General features: G+C 31.3%; 1 protein-coding gene across 5 annotated transcripts in view; it reads left to right on the top strand.

The window, feature by feature from the left end:
* Positions 1-17,020, top strand: part of LOC106783608 (transcription factor AP-2-epsilon) — a 192,389-nt gene that overhangs the window by 136,675 nt on the left and 38,694 nt on the right. For all 5 annotated transcript variants that reach the window (XM_014742299.1, XM_014742334.1, XM_014742307.1 and 2 more), the window contains one exon: positions 6,753-7,130. In XM_014742299.1, the coding sequence (XP_014597785.1) occupies positions 6,753-7,130 (378 nt within the window). The remainder of the gene's footprint in view (positions 1-6,752; positions 7,131-17,020) is intronic.

Genomic DNA, 17,020 nt, shown 5'->3' with positions numbered 1-17,020 from the left:
TACTATCTTTTCCTTTTACCTGACCTCTTATATAAATTTTCTATTAATAAATTTATCCCGTAAAATAAATTAAAATCAAAAGAAAATAATTTTAATCCTATTATTATTATATTTATCATATTATACCTAATAAGATTTAAATAACTCTTTTATTTAGTAAAAAATCATGATACCATTAACTGGACGATGTCCCGTCCCAAAAAAAAAGATAATCAAAATTAAAACAAAAACACACACAAATCAACAAAGAAAACAATATTAGCTGATAATAATAAGAGCTCCCCACCTCCTCGTCCTAATTATCATCCATCCCTCGATGATCTGCAATGAAAGAGAGAAAGAAGAGATCCGGGGGAGCCTACCCACTCGTAATAAATCTTTCCCCCTCTCTCCCTCTCTCTCTCTCTCTCTCTCTGTCACTCGTTAGAAACCATCGGGAGAAATCGGCAAGGATCGTGTAAAAGCGCGCGAGTCGTACCTCCTCATTCGCTAAGCTTTCGCTTGGGACGGCCGTTGGTCGGGTTAGTTGGGGCGGTAGTGGGGGAACCGGTGGATACCCTGAGAGTGTACTAGAGATAACCGTCCACGTGGTGTTCAGCATAACCCCGGGGCAAAATTTCGGTCCTCACCAAGTGGAGTAGTTAAGAAAATAAAATAAAATAAAATAAAAGGAAGGTAGGTAGGTAGGCAGGCGCGTGCTGTGAAACTACGCGGGCTTATGGTTACAGTTCGAATTGTTGCTAAAGTCAAAGAGAAAGAAAGAAAGAAAGAGAGAGAAACAGTGAGTAGGGAGGATAAGAGGGTGGGGGTCGGGGGGGGAGAAGGGGAAAGAAAAGAAACGAGAGATCGTTGATACCGATGTGTCAGTGGTGTTGTTGTTGCTGGTAGACTGGCGGATGCTCGTGTTGGTGACGATGGTTGGTAGTGGTGGTGGTGGTGATGGTATAGTGGTGGTGGTGGTGGTGGTAGTAATGGCGATGATGGTGGTGGTGGAAATGGTGGTGGTAGTAGCACTCGGTAAGAGCACGCTGTAGCACCTCCCGTACGGTTTCGTCGTCATCGTCGTTGTCATCGTCGTCGTCGGTTCTCAGTCGATCGGTTTGATCGCGACACACCGTACACTATCGCAAACCGATCAGCTGTTTCTTTCATCTCTTTCGCCAAATTTTTCTTTTCCTCTAAAACGAGAAAGAGAGAGAAAGAAGGAACTTTGATAAAGATATATAGATATACTAGTCTCATACTATTTGCTCGCAAACCAACCCCCTTTGTCGTTCCTTTTAATTTAAGAAATTTACTACAACACATACACGATATCCTATGTATTTTTATTTAAAAATTAAAATTGAAAAAGAAACAAAAGAAAATAAGAAAAAACTTTTGTCCATATCGATAAATCGATTATTATCATTTTTATTTTTAATCGACGATACAATGAAACCGTCATCGTCATCGTCATCGTCATCATTATCCTCGTGTTTTCGTTGTTTCATTTTTCTCTCGTTAATGTTCCTCCATCAAGCTGTGATCAATTGCATCGATTAAATAATATATCCAATACGTTTATGAAATTTTCCATTTCCCTCTTCCCTAAGAAAAGAAAAAGAAAAAATAACAAAAAAGACATGTGCGAGCAAAGTAGAGAATAGTAATAATAATAATATTATATAGGCGCGCGAATGCGGTCCGCGGGTAAAATTTGATTCGTCCGAGTGTGCCTTTTCCGTTCCCGGCGGATTTCGCGAAAGGAAACGGGGGGAAAAGGGATGAGGAGGGGTGCTGTGTGAATCTTGTGTTGTGAGAAGAAGAAGAAGAAGAAAATAGAAGATCAAGAGAGATCAAACGAGAGTGAGAAAGTGTGAAAGATAATAGGAAGATTCGACAAAAAAAAAATAATAATAATAATAACAATAATAATAATAATAAGTGTATTACATCACAGTTGATCGATCTTCCTTCTAATATCGGTCTTTAATTATAATTATATATATATATATATATATATATCGTTATAGTTTGTTCGTACAATCGATTTCGCCTTCAAAGAAGTTCGAAAAGATTTAAATAAAAAAGAAACTAAAAAACAAAATAAAAAAAAGGACAAACTGGAGATCCTAGGGATGTTTCCACCGCGCACGGAAGCGCCAACAGCCGACAAGCTGGCGCTCTGTTATGCGCCGCACGTTGACATGACCACGGTCATCGAAGTTGAGGTGGGATATTTTCTTCATTAGTCCCCCCTCTCCTCACCACCCCGTCCCGCTACTTTTTTATATTCTTCATTTCTGTTTTCTTGCCTTTTTTCCTTACAAGTTTTTTCGACTTTTTACGAGTTCGTAAAATGTCGATACGATTTGAACAAAAATTGAATAAAAATATTCTATTAGGTCTAAGGGAAAAAGTAATTCAACACGTAGATTTGTCTAAGCATAAAAAAATAATTGATTTTCGTCTACCAGACGTAATGTGAAAGCATGATCATCGTTTTCTAACTTTTATCCTACGAGTTTGTAAAATGTCAATGCGTTTCGAACAAAAATTGAATAAAAAAATTCTATTAGGTCTAGGGAAAAAGTAATTCAACACGTAGATTTATTTAAAAGTAAAAAATAATTGATTTTCGTCTACCAGACGTAATGTGAAAGCACGATCATCGTTTTCTAATTTTTATCCTACGAATTTGTAAAATGTCAATGCGATTCGAACAAAATTTGAATAAAAAGACTCTATTAGGTTTCGAGGAAAAAGTAATTCAATACGTAGATTTGTTTAACCATAAAAAAATAATTGATTTTCGTCTTCCTGACGTAATGTGACTGGATGATCATCGTTTTCTAACTTTTATTCTACCAGTTTGTAAAATGTCAATGCGATTCGAACAAAATTTGAATAAAAACATTCTATTATACATTTAGGGAAAATAGAAATGCAACACGTAAATTTATTTAAACGTAAAAAATAATGAATTTCCGTTTATCTAACATAACATGAAACAATAATCATCGTTTTCTAACTTTTTTCCTACGAGTTTGTAAACTGTCAATACGATTAGAACAAAATTTGAATAAAAAGATTCTGTTAGATTTCGGAGAAAAAGTAATTCAACACGTAAATTTATTTAAACGTAAAAAATAATGAATTTCCGTTAATTTAACATAACATGAAACGATAATCATCGTATAGTAAGATTTCTTGACGTGTGTGTACGCACGTGTTAAAGAATTTGTTCAATTTATTATTTTTCTTATTTTTATCAATCGATCGATCATAAGAAACAGAAGATACCACACACTTTTCGTATAAATCGTAATAAATATTTCAATTTAAATTTTTTCATTGTCTTTATACGTCAATATAACTATCTCGCGTGAAATCTTTTAATTTCTAATTTTACGATCGAACGGTAGTTTAAAACATAATTGGTATCAACCCCCCCCCCCCCCCGCTCCTCCAATTAGAGAGAGAGAGAAATAAAGCAAGAAAAAAAGTTCAATGAAAGTTGGTCCGAGCTGCAATTAAATGTGGATCTTTTTTTGATTTTTTTCTTTTCTGCAAAAAAAAAAAAAAATAAACTTTGTATTAATTTGTAAGTACGTCCACGTTGTGTTATTGTTTTTTTTTTGTTCTTTTTTTTTTCGTTAAATATAATACAACAGTAGTTATTTCGTTTCCGATAATGTCGATATATATGAACGCGGTACTCGTTAAAGAAATCGTTACGCGTTAGTACCGCTATAAAACGTGTTTATTTAAAAGCTATTAAAATCCTAGAAAAATTATGTATATATGTACTCATAAAGATGTTTTCTAACTACCGGTTATTTTCAATATTTAATGAATTCTCTCTCTCTTTCTCTCTCTCTTTATTTCCACGAATTGTAGAGAGAGAGAGAGAGAGAGAGAGAGAGAGAGAGAAATAGAAAGAATGAACAAAATTATTTTGAAATTTTACCGATGCCGATTTTGATAATTTGTTCTCTAGTAAATGAACCTAAAACATCTTCTCTCTCTCTCTCTCTAATAATATTACAAATGACGATGACTACGACAACGATAATGATAATAATAATAATTATTATTATTATAATAACGGGTAATATATAAAATTTGTCTTCATTGATCAAAAACCTTCGGGTTTTACAATAAGTTTTATTAAAAAAAATAAAAAAAGAAATATGAAAATGAAAATGAATAATTCTCGAACGTTTAGACAAACGTGAGTTTTTTTTCATCAACGAATTTTCTCAATTTTCTTTTAATTTTTCCGAAACGACGTATTTAAATTGTCATTAAGAGATATCGAATATTTAATCGAAACTAAATAGATAGATTTCGTTTAGTATCACGTGATTCTTATCGTTTATAGACATTCCAAATATATTTCCGATATAATCAAATCGAAATTCAAAAAATTAAGGAAATGCATCGATTGACGGCTTTTCAAATCACTCGCATTGATTCATTTAAAATATAATCTGATAATGCAAAAAATAAAAAGAGAGAAACAATTTAATATTTAACAACGTTGAATATTTTCTCTTATCTTAAGAACCGGACGATTGGGAAGAAGATTTGTAAGGAAGAAGGATCATTGACTTTGTCGATCGTTTTGGTAATAAACCCCCCCCTCCCTACCAAAAAAAAAGGAAACAGAAAAAAACATGGCAAATTTCGTTCGTCGATAAAAGGAGAAGCCGGGTGCTCCCGTAGGAGAAAGAATTTCTCGCGAACAGGTTCCACGGTCATAAAGCAACACCGAAAAGAGAAAAATTATCCCTTTCGGAAGATTGGGCCAATCTTTCTTAACAATCTCGTAAAAGGTTTCTTTTTGGTACGGGATTTACGTTTCGTTTCATTTCGTTTCGTTTCGTTTCGTTTCGTATCGTTTAGATCCTGTTTATTTCTACGAAATATGAATGAAAACTAACGGTAATTTTTGAAACGAATTAGAAACAAATAATTAGATGATTTAACGTGTGTGGAAATAAAACATTTGATTAATACAAATTACGCTATGTGCTTGTCAATAGATTCTCACCGAAAAATCTTTGAAGAGTTGTAACACGTTCGTAACATTTTATACACAGATAGTTAGAAGAACGTCAAACAGATACGTCGGTATAGATAAAAGTAGACGGAGATTTAGCCCTTTTACACCGACTCGGTTTATAAAGACGTTCGAGATGGTATCGCATTGAAGAGAAAGAAAGAGACACCTAATGGCTCGAATCGTTCTTTCATTCGTTCGTTCGTTCATTCGTTCGTTCTTAGCCGAAGCAAAAGCAGCAAAGCCTTTCCCCCGATTTACAGATACGAAGACTCACGATATTATCTTAGTAGTGAGTTAATACACTCTACGATCGTCGAGATCGAGAGAAATCGGTATTATTTCATCGTGAATCAGAATTGTGTTTAAAGAAAGTGTCGATGTATGTCGACAAATCGATAATTTATTTATCTGATTGGTTAATTTGTTATTATAAAGAAAGTTTTCTATATAATAGTTGTTTGTTTGAATTTTTGAATTTCTGAATTTATGTAAAAAGGAAAAGTATATCGAAAGCCCTCGAAACCTGAAAGGGACGGAGTATAAATAAATAATAATAATAAAGAAATTTTTCTAGATCTTTCTTCTTATTTTTGTTTTTTATTTTATTTTATTCGTGATCAACTTATTATTCGATAACGAATCTTTCATATTTTTTATTTAATTGTAATAATTGTAAATGTGTATATATAGTAAAATGTAAATGATATAATAAATATAATGATTTGTAATTTATAATTTAAATTTGTCAATAGTTAGAAATGTATATTTAAAACGAAACTAATCTTTGATCTGTATACAACTTTCGATATATTAAAACGATCGATTTAATATTCATTCATTTAAATCACGATCTAAAATATTAACTGTATGATATATGTGATATTATATAAAGAACAAATTTATCAAGAGTTTTGAAAGGTATCAATTAATTATTTTACTTTACTATAACTTACTCGACAAATCTTTAAATAAAATGATCATTTTATCGGATTCTCTATTATTGTTTAATAGTAATAAACAAATCGTCATATTCACGGTTCCAAATTCTGTTATAACATTAATTTAACAATTATTCGAAATAAAAAAAGGTTGACGTGTTGTGTCCACGCAGGACCGATTGATCATTATTTGATTCCCTCCACAATTGTTTCTATTTAACATTGATTAAACAATTATTCGAAATAAAAAAGATTAACATTATTGGATTCCATTATTAAGTTCCATAATTGTTAATCGTAATGAAACAAATCACTATATTCGTAATAATAAATTCGATTGAACATTGATAAAACAATTACTCAAAATAGAAAAGATTAACATTATAGGATTCCATTATAAAGTTCCATAATTGTTAATTATAATAAAACGAATCACCATATTCGTAATAATAAATTCGATTGAACATTGATAAAACAATAACTCGAAATAAAAAAAAGGTTAACGTGTTCTGTTTGCAAAACCAATTGACCATTACAATTTAATCGTAATGAACAAATCACCATATTCGCAATAATAAATTCGATTGAACTGATAAAACAATAACTCGAAATAAAAAAGATTAACATTATAGGATTCCATTATTAAATTTCATAATTGTTAATTGTAATGAAACAAATCACTATAGTCGTAATAATAAATTCGATTGAACACCGATAAAACAATTACTCGAAATAAAAAAAAGTTTAATGTGTTTTGTTCGCAGGACCGATTGACTGGTCATGGTGGCATTTCTTCGCTCGGCGGCGGAAATTCGTCGCCATACTCTGGTGCTCATCACCATGGTCATCGGGGGAATGGAAACGGTGGCGGAATGCCCCATCACGGTGGTGCATCTTTGCCAACGGCGTCGGACTTTCAACCCCCATACTTTCCACCGCCGTTCCCGTCGCATCATCACGCGCCCGCTAGCCCACAGCATCCGGGTCTTGGGCAACCTCAACACCTGGATTACCTCGTCGGTGATCCCTACACGCAGACATTGAACACGCTTCATCAGCATCACTATAATCACCTGAGCGCAGCCGTCACGGCGGGCCAGAGGAGCGGTGATCTCAGAAGAGACACCGAAGGCATCCATGTGGTAAGAATTCGATACACTTTTCTTTCTTTCTTTTATTTTATTTATTTCTTCATTTCTTTTTTTTTCTTATTTACTTTTGAAAGAAAATCGTTCTTTAGGAAATAACTAGAATAACCCTAGATATACTTTGTAATTTTATAGATTCTCTAACGCGAACATATACATCTTATATTGTTATAGTTAATAAAATTAACAATTTTGTTTATATTCTTTATACAAATTTATATAAAAATTGTATTATAAATAAAATGAATTAATTATACGATTATAGGAAATCATCGATAGATATATATATATATATTTACGTAAATAATTATTTAATTCGAACAGAAACGGCGGTGATTTTTTTCTTAATCAAAGTATAATCCAATTAATAATAATAATAGGTATCTCGATTATGACTACTACTCGTTTTAAACGAACTATAAACGTTTAACTTTCGCTATCATCTAAAAACTTAACGCAATTATGTTCTTCTCGTGTTCTTACCGATATATTATAACGTTCACGACAAATGACACGTAATTTAAAAGCTGGTTTACTGTTCCATTCGAATATCGTTCTTAGATTATTTTCTATTAGAAATCAAACGACGAGATCAACTCTCATGATTTTCCAATATTATATATATATATATATAAATATCCGTTAATTATTATCCAACGGAAATCCAACTCGTTCTTTCATATTTCATTGAATAGGAAGTAACAAATCATGTGTATACCTACACAACATGCATGGTGTTATTTCTTTTTTTTCTCGTAGTATCATTTTACGAGACGAAAACTTCTTCTTCTTCTTTTTTATTTATTCTTTTTCATAGTATTTTTCAATGAGACACGTAATAACAGCTTACTATCGACGAACGATTGCGACTTTTATCACGATGGATCTTAATCGCACCGTGACATCGATGATTGCGAGGGATGACTTCGAAACGAACGTGATCTTTCACGCGATCCTTCCTTCTGTCTCATCATAAGTCCCCAAGAACGAACGTACGAACGTACGAACGAACGAATACCACCTTTAAACTTCTCCTCTCAACGTTCACAACCATCGAAAAAAAAAAAAAAGAAATAAAAAACCCCTAGGTATCCTATCCTATCTCTTTTGTTTCAACATTTCAATCGCGATTAAATCGGCATCGCAAACGTTTTACGTTCTGTTCAATCGTGAGTTTGATCGCTTATCATTTTCGATTAAAACGCTCGATGATCGAAGAATGGGTAGAAGGGGCTAGTGGGGGGTGGGGGGGGGAGGGTGGTAAGGAACATTCTAACTTAAACGATTGACTATAATACTCTTTTTCTTTTTTTTTTTGTTTGGTTTCTTTTTTTCATCATTTTATCTCTTAACATAGCAAACTCGAGTTCGCGATGTTCGAGACGATGGATCGGCACAAAGTTTCTATTTAATTTAAAATAAAAAAAATGTTTGTGTAACGTTTATTTTCTTATATCGTTTATGATTGTTATTGTCATATAATCGAATTTGAAATACAACAATTTATAGTTTAACGATCCTTAATAAATACGTAAGGAACAAATTCAAAAAATAATCTGTGTAATAGATACAAAATGTCAGATCAAGAAATCACCTAATTATAAATGATCCCAATAAAGAAGAAGAAAATATATCCTAGAAGATTAAACACAGGAAATACTTAAAATATATTATTACAGATATAATTACGAATCTGTCGAATGTGTTCACCTTGGACAATTATAAAAATAAATCGAAATCTTTATTACTAAAGAAAATAATAAAAAATAAAAAATATGTTAAATTAATTTTCTAAATATTCACACATTTTCTTACAAAACGTATGAGTTCTTTCTTTCTTTTCGATATAAAGGAATATCGAACTAAACGATACAATGAGGTACCCCCCCCCCCCAACAAAAAATCCCTTCCACATCCCCTCACCCCATAGAACATTTATATCTTTCAAATGAAGTTTACGAATAAACTGACTAATGCAAACCCGTATCCCGTTACGATAATGTTACCTCACCGAACTTACCAATGAAAGTTAGCTTTAGCATTTTTCCACCATCCCCCTTAATAACCAGGATAGCAATAGTATTTTGTGGTCCACCTTATTCCCCTCGAAGTCTTTTTGTAAAACACCACCCTAATTACTTTGAATGCCATGCTAGTTTCAACAAGGATTACATACGTACGTTTATGGGCGGTGTTCCGGGTGTCGTGTGACGAGAATGCAAAAAGAGAAAATTCAAAGTAATACGAGACACGAATAGAAAACTACGTTTTCACAAATGAATGGTCAAAAAATATTTTTCGTATACTTTTGAGATCGAACACCTTAGGTGTAAGAATGAAAAGGTACGAATTTACGTGGCATCTGTTTTAGAGGAACCATATGTAAGTCTCGGGTTATCGAAATTTATACAAATGTTCGTAAAAAAAACGATTCTTTTACACATTTCCTTCTGTATTTTAAAGTAAAATAAAAATATAATTCATATTTTTTATCACATAATATTATAAACAACGAGAATGAACCGTTATTTGGTTCATTTGTCAATTGTTGTTCATTATCATAAAAAACATTTTATGAGGAAAAAAAAAAACAAACGGTTAGATTAATTATAACAAAATAAATGACACAAATATTAATAATAATAAATAAAATATAAGGAGCATATAATATAAGAACCTTATAAAACTACTAATCCATCGAAACACGTTCACCCTTCGAAGTTTATAACCGAGTTATTGATTATCTCAAACCACGTACCCCAAATCTTCCCCCTTTGTGTCAGATCTTTAAAGATGAGAGCTTTTCGCGAATACGATCGATTCGAATTGTACTCGTCTTAAATAAATTCGTTCGTAAAAAGAAAAAAAAAAAAAGAAAAGAAAAGAAAAAAAGAACAATTTGCAAAATAGGGTCAATAGTCAGAAAGAAAAGTATATACATACACACACATATATATATAAAGAAAGATAAGATACATAATAACAATACATAATAACAATGTTACAAGTAGAGTACTTTATTTAAAGTTTTGCATCGTTAGCAGAGAGAATGTTAACAGACGCGAAAGGTTCGTGGCTGCGTGTACCGGTACGTGACTTTGAATTTACTAAAATCCAAGACAGGTATTCGTGGGACACGCGGGTCTTAAGTTCCACTTGGAAACTATACAAGCCCATCTTCTTACATAGTTGATCATAGTTCAGAAATTTGGCGTATTACAGGGTCTCCGATATATTCACGTTTGGACATTAATTTAAAATACAATAAGATTAGGAAACGTGTTCTATCGTTAATTGATTCAATTATTTAATGATATTAAATAATTGTTATATAATTATAATCCAAAGTTTAATTAAAAAAAATGTTAAATGTTAAATGTAAAAAATGATATTCGATAAGTTACAACGATAACATCGAAGAAGATAGGATACATACACCCCCGTGTAAAATAAACCTCACCTCTTATTTGTTTTTTTTCTCCCCCACCCCCCCCCCCCCCCCCAGAATGAGAAAGCTTTCTCTTTCCCCTAGCTAAAGTAATTTACTTATTAAATTTTCGACTGACCTTTGGCATTTCCTCGGGTAGGATGCCACGAACGTTTCCTTTGATGCAAATATGCTAAGCACTGCGATGTCTTAGACGTAACCTAAAGGTAAACTAACGAAAAGTAAATACTTTAACGTTCCCTTCTACTACCGACGCGATTACTCATTACGCATAATTAATAAATAGATGTCATTTGCGATAAATACAAATATAATCTAAATATATCGGACAATAATCCCAAAATACGAACAGAACGTAGATCCATTTCTAATATTATCAAAATAACACTTATGCTAATCAATAATTCCACATATAACAAATGTAAAAAATTTACGTAATTAAGTAACATACTTAAAATATAATAAAATAATCGATTTTATTGTAACCAATTAAAGTACTTATACACACAGATATATTGTATATGTACAATAAATAATTAAAAATTGTTTAATTTTGCTTACTATTATCTCAACTAAATTTCAAACGTTAACTTCAAATAATGATATCTCAAATATTCCCTCGAAAAATAATTACATTTTTAAATATACAAATATCAAACATTATTTCATATACAAACGTAATTATTTAAATAACATCATAAATATTGAACTTATATAATATTGTTAACCAAATTATGTGTTACATCTCACCCATATTATTCTTACGTTGTTAATAAAATTATATATATATATATAAAAAATACAATTTGTGATAGTGTAATAGAGACAAAGTCACAAATATTATGTTGTATCGATTCGAGATAAGAGAACTCACGTACGAATTATACGAATTGTTCGATTCCACCCTGTGCCGATGAGAGAACGAAGAAAACGAGCCCGTGCTCCTTGAAAAGACCACAATACCAATAATCAGCCAAGTGGATCGACAGATTCCAATAGCCTTATCCTTGAAAAGGGCTTGGTATGGGCTCTTCCTGCTATCCCATTACTTTCTCTCTTTCTATCGTGAAATATTTTATCTCGAACACAGGAAGAGAGAGAGAGAGAGAGAGAGAGAGAGAGACTCGTCGTTCGTAGTTGTGAAACTAACACACACACACGTTTTAAAGATACTCAAATTCATACTAAATTTCATAACGTTCCTTTCCACCTTCCCCCTCCCCTACCCCTCCCCCTGTCGTTATAAATTCTCCTCGGAAAAAAATGAAAATAAAACTAAAAAAGAAAAAGATTATTTCGTTAGTACAATCTAACTTTTAAGAGACCTTTTATTGTTTTGTTTGTTTGTTTGTTTTAATTCGAGCTTAACGCAAACGCGACCCCCCCCCCATCCCAACTCACCTGATTCGAATTCGTTATCGAAAATTTGTGTAAAAAACGTCGTACGGGTTAATCGAGCGTATTAATCGAATTATATTTTAATGGTAAATCGTGAAAATCTATTTGTCCAATAAAAATATATGTTGATTTTGGTAAATATTACGGGTTTACCACCACCAATCGCGTATAGTTATTAAATATTAACATCGATAAATGGTAAACAATGGGTAGACTAGTTTGAAAATTGTTAAAGTTACATTTTTGTATCTTTTATATCGGTACATAAAGTGAATAAATAAATAAATAGGTATACGTATATATTACCTTTATGCGTGTGCATTGTATTAACGATGCTTATATAAATGTATTTATATAACTCTTACGAAAGATGTTAGAGAGAAAATGTTAATCGTTATTTAGAAAAAATTCAACCCTTTGTATACGAGAAGCAAGGAATTTTATAAACGAATAAAAAGAAAAAGCCGCGTTGCACGTAAATTTCATTTTTTTTTTTTTCAATAATAAAAATAATAATGATGATGATAATTCAACGAAAGTTTTTCTTCTTGTTGTTGTTGTTGTAATACAAAGTGCATATTTGCGGGTGAAAAGAAAAAGAAAAAAAAAATCGCGAGACACCACGAACAAAAGTATTTGATTACAAACGGAAAAAAAATATACGTCGTTCGATTTTCTATCGGCAACGAGGTACAAACAAAAAATAATTTCACGCAAAAAAAAAAAAAGGAAAAAACTAATTTGTTATCGATTTGAGAAATTAATTCCAAACGAAAAAAATAAATTCACATATTTTTATCGGGAATCGGCGTAATAGTTAAAACTTGATACAACATCAAAAGTATGGCAAATAAGAAAGAAAGAAAGAAAAAAAAAAAAGGCAATTTAATTTTATAATACTTAGTGCGTTTAACGAGAGAAAGGCGATCACGTTTCATCTCATTAGTCGACAACGACGACCATAGGAGCAGCATGATTATATCGATTTATATCTAACGCGAACGAACTCGTCAAATAAGTTGCACCCAACCAACCACTATACGTGCGGCACGTTAATTAGCCAACAACCAACCAATACACTCATCTTTTTTATACCCCTGTGAAAGTAGGTATGACGTTTTAATGGTTCCAAGAAAGATGACTGCCCCGTTAGGGAAACGACCTAATCTCTGTAATTTTTTTTTTCCTTTCGATAATCGTTTAGAATTTTCGTCATGGCCCTGACCTCGATATTTAAATAATACCTATTTAAATTTATAAAACAATTTATTAAAAAAAAAACAAAAGGTTCATCGTTTCTTTAATTTTATATTTTAATCTTTAAAATAATATTTTTTAAAGACGTGAGACGATGTGAAATGATTAGAAAAAATGAAAAAAAAAAGGGAATTACTCGTTAACGGATGTTTTGTAAATTAACATAAATTTTTTAATTGACATATAAATTATATATATATATATTTTTTAACGTAACACACGCATAACAAATCTAATTTGTATACTTACGTAAATATCGTAGAAAAGAAAATATGATAAGTAGGATACGATTAATCAATCAACGTAACACACCATACATTATTTCCTTCTTATCTTATGTTAGTCGGAACCACATCAAACGATATAATTACAAAAGGGGTTTCTAAGAAGAGTAATATTATTTGTTGGTCTATAAAAGAACTCGCTGTATTTTTATTTTTTTTTATTTTTAATTAAAATTCCCATACACACACACACACACGCCCGCGTATTATTATTATTATTATTATTATATCCACCTTTATGTTCTTCGAATATTACAAGCAAAAATTGTCTTTTTATTTTTCTATAATATCAATTTGAACGTTATACAATACATTTATATTTAAAAAAAATTCTGGCAACTTTATATTATCTCGTTAAAAAAATTTTGAAAATTTATTTTCGACGAGTTATTAAACGTGTAGAACGAACAATAGCTGAATTATGGATAACATTAATGATTATATTTTAACGAACCGTTCTTTTTCATTCGTGATTAAAACCACAACAATTACAACTACAACTACAACGACAACAACAATGACGATATGCGAAGGAATCGAAGATTGGAGTCGGATGCCGCAACCGGTTGATACGATCGGTCAAAACGTTTATAATAACTTTAGTCGATGTAATTAAAAAGCACTTTGCCCGACGGACCAATCGATCGATCGATCGATCGATCGAATCACTCAATATTTGATGGTAGTTTACAATGTTTCGCGTAACTAATTTCGTATGGTTAATTCATTTCTAACATATAACACAACATATATATTATAAGAAATTTATATATATATATATATATGGAAAACATGTTAATATAAATATATTCTATACGTTACGATAAGAAGATATTTTATATTGGAAATACCAATCAAATTAATTCGTTTATTCTTAACGTCTGTCCGCCCCCTCCTCCCCGCCCCCTGCCCTCCTCGATATACGCATATATTATTATTCGTATATTTAATATACGAAATTATTTAAATTTCGCCAATTAATTTGTAAAAACCTATTTTGCGTGGCCTTTAAACGATCATTAACGTCGGTCAAAATTATTCAAACTTATTTTATTCATAAAAGAGAAAGAAAGAAAGAAAGAAAGAAAGAAAAAAAGAGATAAAGAGATATTATAATATAAAAAGAAAGACAAGAAAAAAAAAAGAAAAAAAGGATGCGAAATTCTTTTTGGGAACCGCGACACGGTGACTAGTAAAATTTCATTGGTTGTCCACAAGTTGGCACCTCGCATGTTATCGCGAATAAGCGCGTAAATTGCGTCGAGAGTATTATAATGTCTGTCTCGAAGAGTAGAAGGAAAAGGAAGAGGGTGGTGATAGGGGGAGAAGAAGAGGAAGAGAAGGAAGGGAAGGGAAGGGAAGGAGGAGGAGGAGGACGTTAACAGCAAAACTTGCAAATCATTTCCACCTGCGGTTTCTTAATCGAAAGGTAATAAAGGACGTACTTTCGTAGTAATCATACGGTCCAAATGTTCCTTCGATATGTTGGATAATATAATATGTTAATGTTTTATTATTTACAAATATTCCTAGTCATCGTCGCGCGTTCTATTTTCTTTCTTTTCTTTTTCTTTTTTTTTTATTTAATCGAGATCGAATACATTGATCAACGTTTCTAAAGAATTGTCATTATAAGTTAGATCTAATTTCTTCAACTAAGAAATCAATGATGATGATGACGATGATGATGATGAACTACGATACCTTTTCTTTTATATATCGTGTATGTTTCTGTACAGTACATGTGTGTGTGTGATCTCTATCCGGAGAGAGTAGAGAAGGTGGTAAAAGTTAGTGAACTTTCGTTTCTCCTTTAATACGTTTCGAATACGATACGTTCTTGTAATAGAATCGGTACGAAAATGGGATTCGAGATAACGATCTTTAACTGTTACGCGACGAGTTGTGGTACTTTTGTATTGTACTTAAAAGTCAATCGACAGATTTCTCTTAACTTCTTTTTTTGTGTTTTTTTTTTTTTTAATCTTTACTATATATAAGCGATTAAATCTACGTAATGTATCATCGTTAATAACAATTCTCGTTAATCAATCGAAATGTAATCTTTTTTCGTTTTTTTTATATATTATATTTACGAAGAAATGTTGTACTCTTTCGGTACGTTACTACGTTAAGAATTTGTTAAAAATATTTTCTACAATATTTCTTACTTGTAAGTAATCAATTATAAATTTTTAAAAACAATTCTATACATACAATCGTCTTCTTAACTAACTCGTTTTATATTTATATAACAAAATATATCTATAATATATGTATTATAATTGGTATACGTTTAAAGATTTAAACGAAGTAACCATTCGATATATTTTAACCATGTAAAGTAAGTAAATGCATAAACGGATTTATGATTTTATAATGCAGGTGCGATATGCATTCTCCTTGTTTCTTTACGTTATATATATTTTTATAGATTAATATATATAATGTATCAAATTATCGAATAATGTAACGATACTTTTTTTTAATCATCCTACAACTAAAATATTCTATAAAGATTTTCTATAAAGATTCATATCTTATATAAAAATAAAAAACAAAATATATATATATTATATATATATTTTAATATTTGTTATATTAATGTTAATTATTAATTAATGTGTTAAAAAATACATTGTATATATATATAATATTTCTCGTATCCAAAAATATTATCATCCTGTTCGTCGAGTCATCACGAATCACGTGGGAATTGGGTCTTCTTTCGTTTCCTTTTATCATCCAAACACAACTTATTCTTTTTTCCAACCTTATTTATTCTCATTTATCTATTATCATATAATATATGAAATATATAAAATCCCGAGCGTGAAATCTCGCGTTCGTAAGATTCGTCGGAAATCATAAAAGAAAATCTTTTGCACGTGATACAACAACACCGTGCACATGATCGAGCACAGAAAAAAAAAAGGATTGCTTTGCTTTTTTTTTTTCTTTTCCCCCCATCTTTCTCCCATACCTTTACGATTTATCGCGATTTATATTGCCAACCGTGAAAAAAACACACGCGAGCCAACAACTCCGTTGCATTTTAATCGATATTTACATACGAGAGGAGAGGAGGACATCGAATTTTGCATATTGATCGGCAGTTGTTGCATCGGATGCGTATGTCCGATCGTTAATCGATCCAACACACAACGATCGAAGTACTCAATTTTTTTCTTTTTTTTTTTTTTTGTATTATTCTGTAATTATATCTGGGGAAAGAGAAACAAGGAGATATTCTCGAACGGCAGTGTGAAAACATCGAGATTGAATTTTTAAAATGGGGTACGATCGAACTTTCGCTTTTCATCGATATCAACGAGGTCATCGTCATCGCACAGATCTTTTTTTAAACTATAACATAATTATAATAAAGTATTTTTTCGTTGTCATAACATAATCCAGTTAAAATAATATTATTGCATATATTTTTATTCGTATAAATTATAACGAAGATATATAACTACATATACGAAAGAAAAAAA

The sequence above is a fragment of the Polistes canadensis genome, unplaced genomic scaffold (assembly GCF_001313835.1).
Source record: "Polistes canadensis isolate GaletaPanama2010 unplaced genomic scaffold, ASM131383v1 scaffold_1, whole genome shotgun sequence".
Classification (NCBI taxonomy): Eukaryota; Metazoa; Arthropoda; class Insecta; order Hymenoptera; family Vespidae; genus Polistes; species Polistes canadensis.
This window is presented reverse-complemented; position numbering and strand designations above follow the sequence as displayed.